At 48.1% G+C, this 13545-nt stretch overlaps 1 protein-coding gene across 2 annotated transcripts in view; it reads left to right on the top strand.

Moving 5' to 3' along the window:
- ITGB3 (integrin subunit beta 3) overlaps window positions 1-13545 on the top strand; it is a 62120-nt gene that overhangs the window by 35177 nt on the left and 13398 nt on the right. The window contains exons 7-12 of one of the 2 annotated variants that reach the window (XM_069541649.1): window positions 2022-2117; window positions 2529-2618; window positions 3308-3442; window positions 5010-5439; window positions 11907-12129; window positions 13389-13489. In XM_069541649.1, coding sequence (XP_069397750.1) covers window positions 2022-2117; window positions 2529-2618; window positions 3308-3442; window positions 5010-5439; window positions 11907-12129; window positions 13389-13489 — 1075 coding nt within the window. The remainder of the gene's footprint in view (window positions 1-2021; window positions 2118-2528; window positions 2619-3307; window positions 3443-5009; window positions 5440-11906; window positions 12130-13388; window positions 13490-13545) is intronic. The other variant, XR_011246807.1, reaches the window with a different exon arrangement.

Genomic DNA, 13545 nt, shown 5'->3' on the forward strand with positions numbered 1-13545 from the left:
CAGCAGGAAAGCAGGGCCATCCTGTCACTGTGTACAGATTAGCCCCTTCTTGAAGCTTCATGCTCTCTGTGGTTATTGGAAGAAGACAGAGGAAAAAGAGACAAAGACTGGCCAACCACGGCGAGCCAGTCCTGTGAGGAAAGGATAAAGGGCTTAGAGTCATTTAGCTGGAATACAAGGGCTAAAGGATGGTTTAGCTGATACATGAGAAGACTTTTTAAAGTTAAAAACTAAAAAAAATTTATTATTATTTTTTAATATGGAAAACCCTTAAAGATATTTTATTTATTTATTTGGCTGCATTGGGTTTCAGTTGCAGCACTTAGACCTTTGATTTTCATTGTGGCATATGAACTCTCAGTTGCAGCATGTGGGATCTTAGTTCCCTGACCAGGGATTGAACCCAGGGTCCCTGCATGGAGAGCCCGGAGTCTTAGCCACTGAGCCATCAGGGAAGTCCCAAGAAGACTTTTTTAAAAGCTATTATTTTTTGGGGGGTAACGTTGGTTTATAACATGATATGTTTCATGACATACATCAGTATCTTTCTACTTCTGCATACACTTCACCACCCCAAATTTAGTTTCCATCTGTCACCATACAGTTGATCCTCTTTACCCATTTCATCCTCCTCTACCCCTTCCCCTCTGGTAACCACTACTCTGTTTGAGAAGACTTCTTAGAAGTTGTTTTCTATGTCCACAGAAGGTAAAACAAAGGAAAGGAATTTACATGGAAACAAGAGAAATTGCAGTAAACCATAAAGAAAATGTACAGACCTGCAGAATACTGATACTCTGAGTATATAGGGGGAGATGGGAACTCTTCATTTCTTAAAGACAATATAGCAATTACTCCATCTAGGTGGCTTAAATGTACACCTGTGTAAGGGTAGGAACCTGAGTTTCATGATCTCATGAGCTCCCTGAAAGGTCTAGGATTCCAGAGATATGTTCATAATTCGTCAGCACTGCCTTTTTGGCTTGAGTTTTTGGTATCAGCAATATGCAGGTTGAGCACTACCAAGCAATGGGTGAGTCTATAGTGACTGACATTTAGTCTATGCAAGGCCTTGGGGCTTCCCTGGTGTCTCAGCGGTAAAGAACCTACCTGCAGTGCAGGAGACTCAGGAGATGTGGGTTCGATCCCTGGATTGGGAAGATCCCTTGGAGGAGAGTATGGCAACCCACTCCAGTATTCTTGCCTGGAGAATTCCATGGATGGAGGAGCCTGGTGGGCTACAGTCCATGGGGTGGCAAAGAATTAGACATAACTGAAGCGACTGAACACACACACACTAGGCATGCCCTTACTGGGGTTGGAGAATGTTAACAAGACTATATAATGCCCTGCTCTTAAAGAGTTTTTGGTTTAGTCAAGAAGATATGGTACCAATAACAGAAGGTGCATGATTAATGCTAATTAGGTGAAACATTTGATAAAGGCTTTAGGTATTCAAAAGAAGAAAGCTCATTGTGAATTGGGGTGGTCAAGGAAGGCCTCCTGGCAGAGGTGAGACCTGAGCTGGATCCTAAGGAAGGAGGGTTAACAAAAAGAAGTCCACTTCAGGTGGGAGAAAGACAGGGTTCCAGATAGTGGTGAGTGAAACGGGGAGAGAGGTTGCATGATGACTGGAAAGGAAAGTTGAGATCACATGGCAGAGTACTGTGAGCACCAAGCCAAGGCATTTGTCAGGAGCCGCAAAACAGGAGTAGGCATCAAAACGACGAGGCCTGGCAGTACCTGGTCCAGGAAGCTGCTCCTTGGTGTGGCTGCTTCACATCTGAGTAGGAAGAAAGAGGTGTTTAGTTTTGATACTACGAGCCTGTATCTCTTCATCTATCCTGAGTTCACACCTGAGTTTGTGTTTGCTTCTCATTGTCATGGGGTGAAAAAGTTAAAGCCCCACCACTGTCTGGGCCATGGCTCCAATCAACCAAGTCCTAAAGTTTAGAATCCAGGGATGTATGTGAATAGACTTCTTACTTCTTAACTAATTCCCACATCCTCCCTTTTTACAGGATTATCCCTCCTTGGGGCTGATGACTGAGAAGCTATCCCAGAAAAACATCAATTTGATCTTTGCAGTGACTGAAAGTGTAGTCAATCTCTACCAGGTGACTATACCTTCGGGGCTTCCTGGAGTGGGAGTGGGGTCTGTGATGGGTGGACCTATCTCAGGGAACCAACCCAGACTACCTTTGGCCATGGTCCCCAATCAGGAAAGACCTGGGAGCTAATGATTACTTTTGGTGAACCTCTCTCCTCCAACCTTGAACCTAGAAGGATGGGTGTATTGACGTTTGCAGAGGTGGAGGAGAGTAATTTAGTGGGAAGAGTGGTGTGAGAGGTTCTCTGTAATTTTTCTCAGGGCTGAAAAGCTGCTAGATATATTCCTGGCAGTGATAAGCAAAATATCCCATCCCTCCCTCAATTTTCTTTTTAAGACCCTCCATCTATTTGGGGAGGGCCTTTGGAGATCACCATCTTTATCAGTCATTCCTAGATATCTTTGTCTTCTTTTCTAGAACTATAGTGAGCTCATCCCAGGGACCACAGTGGGGGTTCTGTCTACTGATTCCAGCAATGTTCTCCAGCTCATTGTGGATGCTTATGGGGTAAGTGTCTTACACTGGGAATAGACCCGCTAAGAGTCCACTGCCCTTGGCATTACCCAGGAGGCCTCAGATTTGAGAGTCCTGGCAGCTAGTCCACCATGCAGCCTTGACTGCCTTCTTCTTGTGCTTCTAGAGGCTAGGCGATAGGCAGCACTGGGAGGAATGCAGCCTTCTGCAACAGAAGTGGCTCAGGAGGGGATGGAGGGAGCCGTAGGAACAACAGAGGAAATGCTTAGAGAAGGTGAAATGGAAAGAGACAATGGGGATGATGTTAAGGAGCAGGGCCCTGAAACTGGGAGTGGGTACAGACTGAGGGAGAGCTAGGCTCCAGCAACAGAGGGAAGAGGGAGGTGAATTATGGGGAGTGTGAGGCTGATGAAAAAGTAGGTAGAAAGTGGTACTACTCAAGGCGACCAGTATCAGCATTCCTGCAGGAGGGCACAGCTGGTTTAGATTTTACCCAGACTCACCTAGACACAAGTGGAGAAAGAGCGAGAGCAGGTCTTGGGCTGGAAGGTTAGTGGGATACAGGCTCCTAAGGATGCTGTGGCAGCTGGCAGGTGGACCTCAGCATTTAGGGGGGTAGGTGAGTCCAGGACCACCTGGTGATTTTTGCTTGGGATGTAATTGGCCCCTACTTGTGTCCTCTCAGCCTGTTTTCTTGCCTTCTTTTGCCCTTTTTTGCTCAGAAAATCCGCTCTAAAGTAGAGCTGGAAGTGCGTGACCTCCCCGAGGAGCTGTCCTTATCCTTCAACGCCACATGTCTCAACAACGAAGTCATCCCAGGCCTGAAGTCTTGTGTTGGACTCAAGATTGGAGACACGGTGAGGTGGGCTGGACAGGGGCTGACGCTGAGGCACTCACCTTGGCTCGTGCCCTGGAACCTCTGTGGGCACCCACCCCTTCCTTCCCTGTACTTTCTTCCTGAACGTCCTTACAAGTCCGATGTAATGGAGCTGCCAGCCTTTGCCTCCGAGGCTTCTGTTGCCTAAACTTTCTCCGTTAAGTAACTTCCCTGTCAGGATTTTTAAAAAACTTGCACTTAGGTGACTATTTATGCACAGTCGATTGCAGATGATAATATTTCTTGCCTTCAGCCCCTTACTGGTCTCCACCCTCCTCTAAAGTAATGCCTTTCTTTGCTTCACAACGTAAATGGAAATGTCATCTGTAAATATTTATTGAGCCCTGACTTCGTGCCAGACATTGTCCTAGCTGCTGAAGATTTGGCAGCCAACAGAATAGGTGAAAATACCCACCATCATGGAATTTCAGAATGCAAACGTTCATTTTGCCTTCTTAGTCCCTCTGTGGCTTTCCTTCCCTAGTGGTTCGTTCTCCTCAGTTTCTGCCTTAGGGGAGAGGGATGGTGAAAGGGGTGGGAAGAAAAGAGGGGCTTATCTATAGTTATATCATCCATGTCTGTATTATTTAATGTCTATATCTATCCCTCTTTCTGTCTATATTCTAGGCACATGTGCACACACCCTAGTAAGAAACATTGGCCTGAAACATGTTTGATTGCACAAGTGATGAAATGTCATATGGAAATTGAACAGGGATCTCCCTGGTGGTCTGGTGGTTATCACCCTGGGCTTCCTCTGCAGGGTGCATGGTTTCCATCCCTGGTTGGGGAATTAAGATCTTGCATGCTGCAAGGTGGGACCAAAATAAATAAATAAAGAAAGAACAACAAAAACTATAAAGAAATTGAACAGTAGGTCTTGAGCCTGAGGTTGGCCACTCTGTGACACTGTATAGGTTAGGGTTAGGGTTACCGTTGTTGCTGTTTAGTTGCTGTCATGTCTGATTCTTTTGTGGCCCCATTGACTGTAGCCCCACCAGACTCCTCTGTCCATAGGATTTTCCAGGCAAGAATACTGAAGCGGGTTGCCATTTCCTTCTCCAGGGGATCTTCTCCACCAAGGGACTGAACCCGTGTCTCTTTCATCTCCTATATTGGCAGGCAGATTCTTTACCACTGAGCCACCCGGGAAGCCCCAGGGTTACCATACAATGCCACAAAATAGTGCTTTGTGTACCTTGATATTATGTAATCAGCTAGTTTAGTTGGCCAAAGACAGAGTGTTTATAAGATCATAGGTTCTGCTCTGCTTGAACTGGTTTATTTATTTATTTTTTTAAAAGCTATCTCGTGATTATAAGCCATGTCTGCACCCAGCCAGCAGGTCACAATGGCACAACTGTCCCCAGGTCTTGCTTTGGCTTTGCAGACCCTGGTAGTGGCAAAGCTGAGGAACTTTGGCTTGCGGGGGACAGGACACCCAGTTTGAGTATTCCTGGGCAGGGCAGGGAACAGCTTCTTTCCCTCCAGTGCTGGAGTGTCAACAGGGTCCCCTGTGTCTGAACACGATCTTACTTTCCGTCCAGGTGAGCTTCAGCATTGAGGCCAAAGTGCGTGGCTGTCCCCAGAAGAAGGAGAAGTCCTTCACCATCAAGCCTGTGGGCTTCAAAGACAGCCTCACTGTGCAGGTCACTTTCGACTGCGACTGTGCCTGCCAGGCTGAGGCTGAGCCTTACAGCCACCGCTGCAACAATGGCAATGGGACCTTTGAGTGTGGGGTGTGCCGCTGTGGGCCTGGCTGGCTGGGGTCCCAGTGTGAGTGCTCGGAAGAGGACTACCGCCCCTCGCAACAGGATGAGTGCAGCCCCCGGGAAGGCCAGCCCATCTGCAGCCAGCGGGGCGAGTGTCTCTGTGGCCAGTGCGTCTGCCACAGCAGTGACTTTGGCAAGATCACCGGCAAGTACTGTGAGTGTGATGACTTCTCCTGTGTCCGCTACAAGGGGGAGATGTGCTCAGGTGAGTAGAACTGCACATGCCTTCCATCCTGGTACCCACACACACTCACGCATCTGCAGCCTCTGGAAATGGATGCAGGCTAGGGCTTGAGGTGGGCACAGGGTGGCTCAGGGACAGAGGGAGCTGATGGTGTTCCACTCCAAGGGCAGGAAATAGAAGCAAGGTTCTCTTTAATTCCCCTCAGCTCCCTCTGTCCTTTCACGAGGGACACAAGGAAGGAAATGAGTGTCTGCTTTCAGAGGGTGGGAAACAGTGGGGAAAATTGAAAGTGAAGATAGTTTTTTTCTTTTCTCTCATTTGCCCTTCAGCTCACATTTTAAGTCACTGGTTTCTAATCTTTTTGAGGATATGAATCAACCCCTTTTTTAAATTAAAAAAGTTTTTTTTTTTTTTTGGCCATACCATGTGGTATCTTAGTTTAGTTCTTCGACTAGGGATCGAAACTTGCCCCCCGTCCCCCGCATTGGAAGAGTGGAGTCTTAACCACTGGACCACCAGGAAAGTCCTCCAACCCTTTTTTTCACTTAAAAAAAAAATCACTGACTAATGCTAATTAGAATTTTAGTATACATAGGTTTGGAAACTACACGATGTCAGAATATGTAATGAAGTTAGTAATGATTATTTTACATGAATTTATATTTTCATCACGCAACATGTAGAAAACAAGTAGTGTCTTTGCAAGATATTGGAGCACATTTAATGAGCCAGTACACTTAGGAGAGTGACTGAAAAATAGTAAGTGTTGGTACTATTAAGTGTTGGTACTCTTATTAAGTGTTGGTACTATTTTATTATCACTGTTGGTATATTATTACTTTTTGTACTCTAGATCTCTACAGTCCAAAATGGTGGCTATTTAAATTTAAATGAATCAAGTTTAATGAAAGCTTAAGTACAAAGTTTAAATCAAATTAAATTTAAAAAGTTAGTTTCTGTGTTCCTCAGGAGCCATGTGTGGCTAGTTGCCACCGTATTGCACAGCACAGATGGTTTTTGGGGGTGCTGCCACAGACAGTCCCAGACTGCAGGCTGCCGCAGACAGTCCCAGACTGCAGGCTGCCGCAGACAGTCCCAGACTGCAGGCTGCCACAGACAGTCCCAGACTGCAGGCTGCCGCAGACAGTCCCAGACTGCAGGCTGGGGACTATGAGTTTGAATCCTCCTACCTGCAGGATGCTGAATTGTTGTCTACCTCATTATAAAATTCAGTAAAATCTTGAGGCCCATGATACTCTCAAGCTGGTTTCTGCTTACCCCAAAGCCCACTCCTGGGGTACTTCCCTAGCTAGAAGTCCAACTAAGTTAACATGATCCTTATCTGCAGACACACTGACAACACTCCCAGAGGCAGTTAGGCAGTCTGAGTTGTTCCTGAGCACTAGGGATACATTTTTGCTGGGCTGTAGTCACTGTGGCTTAATCCCCATTGTGAGAGAGAGACTGAAGATATCTGCAGTTTGGTTGGGACCAGTTTGCAGTTGTATTGTGTGGCCATTGAACAGAGAGTATCCCTGGGTTCTGGGATGATCAAGCCTATGACCCAGATGGGCTTCGCTTGCACTGGGGCTCTAACCAGCGGAGCTAATCTACCCAGGTGTTCACTTTAACATTGGCCTTGAGGAAATCTTGATGAGAAAGGTAAGTGTGTGTCATTCTAAAGCATACCCAAGTAATATTACCTACAACATTGTTTACTCAAGTTGACAAAATTTGAGAGACTGGAGAAAAATGGTATCAGAGAAAAGGAATACTGTTCCTAGAATGTTAAAATCTTCAATTTGTGGTAATATTTTATAGCATATGAGATTGATCAAATTAAATATCTTCTTATAACAAAAAATTGATATGAGAGAGATTAGGGGAAAGAGAGATCAGATATGCACGGGCACACAGACACAGCCAGCAATTTGAATTCAGGAGTGAGGCAAGAGTTTCGGTTCCTTTTCACAGGGGTCCCCAACATCCGGGATCTAATGCCCGATAATCTGAGGTGGAGCTGATGGATTAATAATAGAAATAAAGGGCAGAATAAATGGAATGCTCTTGAATCATCCCCAAACCATCCCCCCCAACCCCAGTCCATGGAAAAATTGTCTTCTGTGAAACCCATCCCTGGTGCTAAAATGGTTGGGGACTGCTGCCTTCTAATATTTAACAGTAATTTATGTTGTATCCAGGGCTCCCTGGTGGCTCAAACAGTAAAGAATCCATCTGCAAGGTGGGAGACTTGGGTTTGATCCCTGGGTTGGGAAGATCCCATGGAGGAGGGCATGGCAACCCACTCCGGTATTCTTGCCTGGAGAATCCCATGGACAGAGGAGCCTAGCGGGCTACAGACCACGGGCTTGCAAAGAGTCGGACACAACTGAGCGGCTAAGCACACACACGTCATATTCAAGGCACCAAAGGGAATGGTTAAGTTTGACGTGGGAGACACATGAGGAGAAAGCTGGGACTGAGGGAAAAAAAGTTGCCCCTAGGAGAGGCTTACACACAGACCATGACGGCACCAGGGTGGGAGGGAGGCCCGCTGCTACTCTATGGGCTGATCGTTCCTGGTCTGATGTGGGGCATGTGGGAGGGATCCCAGCCAGAGTGTGTTTCCTTTGGCTGCCCGCCCCACTGAAGCCGCAGAACAAAGGCCCTGGGTCAGCAGCCCTTATTCCTGCCTCCCAGCCGCACAGGAACAGCTCGTCCCCGGTGAGCTCCAGCCCATCACACGAGGGAAGCCCAGGCAGCCACTGCAGCTCTGAGGCCTCCCTCTCCCTTCCTGCCAGGGTGTTGGGTGCCCGCCGGCCTCAGGTCTGGACCCTCTGTTGCCGTTATCACATCCTCCAGGGACACATGCTCGCTGAACACCTGCTCTGTGCCAGGCCCTCAGTCCACCTGGGTGCAAAGGGGTCATGTGTGGTTCCTGACCTGGCGGGGCTTATAGCCCAGCTCAAGCTTGTCCCTCCCTGCCTAGAGCTGCTGGCCTGGTCTGTTCTTTGCTCAAGCAGGGGCTCGGGAGTGCAATGACTTGGCCATGGTCCCAGCCCCTGGCTGTCCCTGTCCCCTCCTCCCCACTGGAGGCATGGTCTTTGTGGTTGCATGGTATCAGCACCCCTCAAACCTCAGGGCGTGGGCATCCTTGTCCTCAAGGGATTCTTCCCCTGTCACATCAAGGTTTTTTCCCAGAAACTGTCCTCAAGCAGGATACATTATTGATATATAATCCTAAAGAATGTAGAGGGAAAAAAAGTTTGTCCTTTCCTCCTCCTTGAGAATTCCAGATCCCCGTCTCCTTGGGGACCCCCGGACTTCTTATCAACCTGCCTAGGAATTGACTCACGTGAACGCTGATCAGGCGCCCATGTGAGCCAGGTTCTGTGCTGTGTGCCATAGTGTTGTGGGACAGAGAGGCATGAATAAGGGACTTCCTTGGTGGTTCAGTTGCTAAGATTCCAAACTCCCAATGCAGGGCGACCCGGGTTCGATCCCTGGTCAGGGAACTAGATCTTGCAGGCCGCAACTAAGAGTCTTCATGCCGCGACTATGACCTGGCACAGCCAAAAAAAGAAAAAGAGAGAGAGAAGCATGAATAAGACAGTTTTGTCATAAACTTATCCAAGGAGAATTCACAGCACAAGGCAGAACCTGCTAGATCCCAGAAGTGAAGTGTCCTCAGTGAGTGTTATAGAGAGACTCACTGTGGACAGGGGAGCCCTGGGGGGCTTCATGGAGAAGGTGGGAAGTCAGAGAAAGGGCTGGCCCATAGAGGAGGGCAGTGGAGTGATGTGTCAGCCCAGAAGGTCAAACTGTATGGGGGAGTGGCTGCCTGACCTCTGTCCTGAGACCCCTGCTCCTCCCTTTCCTTCCCCTCCCCCACACCTCCCGGGCCACCTTCTTTCTCTCCCTCCTCTTTCTCACGTTTTCTTTCCGTTTTCCACCCTCCTCCCCCGACTTTCCTGTGAACCACTTTTGCTGGAGGGATGCCAGTCCTGTGACATTACCGCACTTTGGCTTCCTTTTAAAGCTTGACCCTGCCGGAGCCTTGGAGCTAGCCTGCTGGCGCTGGCCTGCCACTGTCCACTCCCAACCTTACTCCCGGGCTGGCCTGTGGGCCGTCTTCTCAAAGATCACTTTGTTTAGCCTCACAAAGGAAACACTATGAGACAAGGGTTTCTGCGGAGACTGAGGCCTCTGAGTGCTGCCAGGCCTCTGTGGGGTCCGCTTTTCCTTATCCAGGAGGCATGGTCAAAAGCTGGGTGTAGTGGACATTGTGGGGGTCCCACTCTGCTGGCTGGCCCACCCATCACCCTGCCGCTGGTATGGCTGCTGGGAATACCTCACAACTGTACCTTCTCTGGAGAATTATTTTCCTCTGACAAGAGCTGGATGGCCCTCAGACCTTGGCTAGTGACTGGTGGACAAGGGCTTACACAAGGCCAGTCCCTTTGCCTCAAGGTTGCTGTGGTGCTGGTCATGCCCATCAGCCTGCTGTGGGATCAAGCTGAAGGGAGTTGTCAGGCTGAGACCACATTCCTGCCAGCTTTTTTTTTTTTGATGTGGACCATTTTTAAAGTCTTTATTGACTTTGTTACAATATTGCCTTTTGGTTTTTTGGCCACTGGACCTGTGGGATCTTAGCTCCCCAAACAGGGATTGAACCTGCTCTCCTTGCGTTGGAAGGCGATATCTTAGCAACTGGACCACCAGGGAAGTGCCCCTGTGAGCATTTGACTCCTGCCCTGTCCTGCCTCCCTCCTTCCCTTCTGCGTCCCCAGGAAGTCGCTGGGACAAGAATTCTCACCACAAGTCATACTTACAGGGAACCCAACCTCAAAATGCAGTCTATCTTCTTTCTTCATCCTTCTACCAGCCCAGTATCTCTGCTCTCTAGATCAGGGGTTCCTGATCTTCGGGATCTAAGGCTTGATGATCTCAGGTGGAGCTGATGTAATAATATTAGAAATAAAGTGGAGAATAAATGTACCAGGCTTGGATCATTAACCATCCTTCTACCCCAGCCTGTGGAAAAATTGCCTTCCATGAAAACATGCTGTCTTCCACTTTTGACCATGGTGCTGAAAAGACTGGGGACAGCTGCTCTAGATGTATTAGGTTGGCTGAAAGTTCATTTGGATTTTTACCATAAGATGATACGGAAAAACCCCAATGAGCTGTTTGGCCAACCCAATATTTGGCAGCTGGGGTCACTGAGGTTATGTTTCCCATCCTTCTTGGGAAACAGACACACACAGTGAAGGTGTGTCTGAGCCTTGAATGCCATTGTGGTTCCCAGAGGATTATGCTGGTATCACTCATCCTTTAGTGGGTGATACCAGCCAGAGGGACCTATAGTGGCCAAGAGATATTAATCGGACCCCCCGGGGTCACTGGGTAGCAGGGGCTGTGCCAGCTCATTGCTATTTGAGCCTGGCTGTGTACCATCCTCTCCTCTACCATCTTGGGGCCCATCTGCTCACACAATGGTTTGGTTTTCAGATCAATTCATGTTACTTCCCCCTTGCTCCCTGCCTTTCCTCTGATTAACAATCAGATTTTTATTATTCATCCACTTCTTCCTGATTCAGAGTCCTGGAGAATGAGTCACCTTTCTACAAGATTTAGGAGCCAAGTTTTAAAGCCTTGGTAAATGAATATTAGGGGAATATAGTGTTGAGAGTTAATGCCTGCATTTAAGCAGTCTACCCCCTACCCTCACCTCATCTCTCTCTCCTCTTCCTATACTCAGGTAGGGAAGCAAATAAGTCTTTCCTAGTAAGGCTGGTGGCTCTTTGCAAACTATGATAATACAATGAAGGGCATATGTTGGTGAAGGTTTATGTGTATTTTCTAGGAATTTAACTAGAGGAGGTAAGATCTATGACAGTAGGGATCTTGCCTGTCTTGTTCACTGTTGAGTCCCCAGTGCTCAGGATGTGGTATGAGCTCAGTAAATATTTGTTGAATGAATAGATAAATAAGAAATTGCATTAGTTGTACACCTACTGTGTATCAGATTTTATACTCATCACTATTGATGGAAAAATGAATATAATATGTGCTGCCCCATCAGGGAGCTCACAATCCAGAAAGAAACAGATAAGCAAGCAAATGGGTTGAACATCAGGGTTGAAATAAAGGTATCTATAAGTACTGGGAGAATACAAGTGTCCCCACAACAGTTGATTTGGCCTGGAGAGGTCAGAAAAAAGTTACAGAGGGGAAGGAACATTGGAGTTGGGCTTTAAAGGATGAGGAGGAGTTCGGTAGCAGTCTCAGATGAAAGGGCATCTAAGCAGAGGGAACAGCAGGCAGAGAAGCGTGAGGCTATAACAGTGTAGAAGATGGTGAATAGCTCAGTGTGGAGGCAAAAGCGTGGTGATGTGAAAAGGGTGATGAGGGGTAAAGCCCCGAATACCGTCCTGGAGGGGGGAGCCTCACTGACTGGTCTGCCCCCTTGGGCTGTGTGTTTGCAGGCCATGGCCAGTGCAGCTGTGGGGACTGCCTGTGTGACTCCGACTGGACCGGCTACTACTGCAACTGTACCACACGCACGGATACCTGCATGTCCAGCAACGGGTTGCTGTGCAGCGGGCGGGGCAAGTGCGAGTGTGGCAGCTGTGTCTGCATCCAGCCTGGCTCCTATGGGGACACCTGTGAGAAGTGTCCCACCTGCCCTGATGCCTGCACCTTTAAGAAGTGAGTGGGCGGAGACGTGAGTTGGAGAGAGTTGGGTGTCTGGGATAGGGAAGAGGGTCCCCCATACTGTGCAGGTTCTGTCCCTTACTCACCAGAGCTTTAGAGAGACAGGAGTCTGTTCTAGCAAATGACTAGCTTTCATCTTTCCATTGTAAACTTGAGGGAAAGCTGGAGATAGAGCCAGGGTGAAGGAGACAGAGTGGTACCAGCTGGACTGCAGTTGGAGAAACCTCTCTTTTAGGTGGGATCCTGAGTTGGGAGGAAGGCTAAACCAGATAACTCCTGGGGAATGTTCCAGTGCTGAGGTTCTGATTTTGTGAAGGATGTGGGGCTGGCATTATGAAGGCTACTGTGTGAAACAGGAGACATTCACCACTACAAACATTCATCTCGGGGCAGAGGAAGCCCCATCAGCCCCGGTCCATGGCCCCACTCTTTCTCTTACTACTTTAGCCTGGCTGGACTCATGGGTGTGCAACCTGCACATTTGTACAGCACCCTGTGCTTAGAAGGGCCTCACATTTTGTTTAATGCTCTGCTACCACTGTTTTGAAATTCTTCCTAATTTAAAGAAAATTTATTTATTTATTTATGGCCACACTGGGTCTTCATTGCTGCACAAGGGCTTTCTCTACTTGTGGTGAGCAGAGGCTACTCCTTAGTTGTGGCATGTGGGCTTTTCACTGCGGTGTCTTCTCTTGTTGCAGAGCTCAGGCTCTAGGGCGCACAGGCTTTAGCAGTTGCAGCAGGCGGGCTCAGTAGTTGTGGCGCAAGGACTTAGCTGCCTTGTGTTATGTGGGATCTTCCCAGACCAAGGATCGAACCTGTGTCCCCTGCATTGTCAGCAGACTCCCAACCACTGGACCACCAGGGAAGCCCCCTACTAATTTTTGAATCAGGGACTGACATTTTTGTTTTGCTCCAGGCCCCCAAATTATGAGACTTTAGGGCTCCCAGAAGTGACATAGAGTTCGCCCTCCTGTCACAGTCTTGGATGGGACATAAAGAAGTTTAATAAAGTTCCTGGAGGCCTCTGCCTACCTAGCCTTACTTATCAGTCAGGAGGGCAGTCCCACCCCTGAACTCCAGATGTGAATTTCTGGTCCCCCAGGGTTGTCTTACGAATGTTTTTCTTTCTGTGTCTGTTTTCTGGTGTGTGTGGGGAGCAACTTTCTGGGTATATGGCAGGCAGAGTCAGACTGTAGCACACTTAGGGGTCTTCCTTCCCTGCCTTCACCCCTGTGTCCCCTCTCTTTTAGGGAGTGTGTGGAATGTAAGAAGTTTAACCGGGGAGCCCTCAACGAGGAAAATACCTGCAACCGTTATTGTCGTGATGAGATTGAGCCTGTGAAGGAACTTAGTAAGTTCAGCAAGCCATAGAGTTATGCACACCCACGTTCTAGATTTTTCCAGTTT

The sequence above is a fragment of the Ovis canadensis genome, chromosome 11 (genome assembly GCF_042477335.2).
Source record: "Ovis canadensis isolate MfBH-ARS-UI-01 breed Bighorn chromosome 11, ARS-UI_OviCan_v2, whole genome shotgun sequence".
Lineage (NCBI taxonomy): Eukaryota > Metazoa > Chordata > Mammalia > Artiodactyla > Bovidae > Ovis > Ovis canadensis.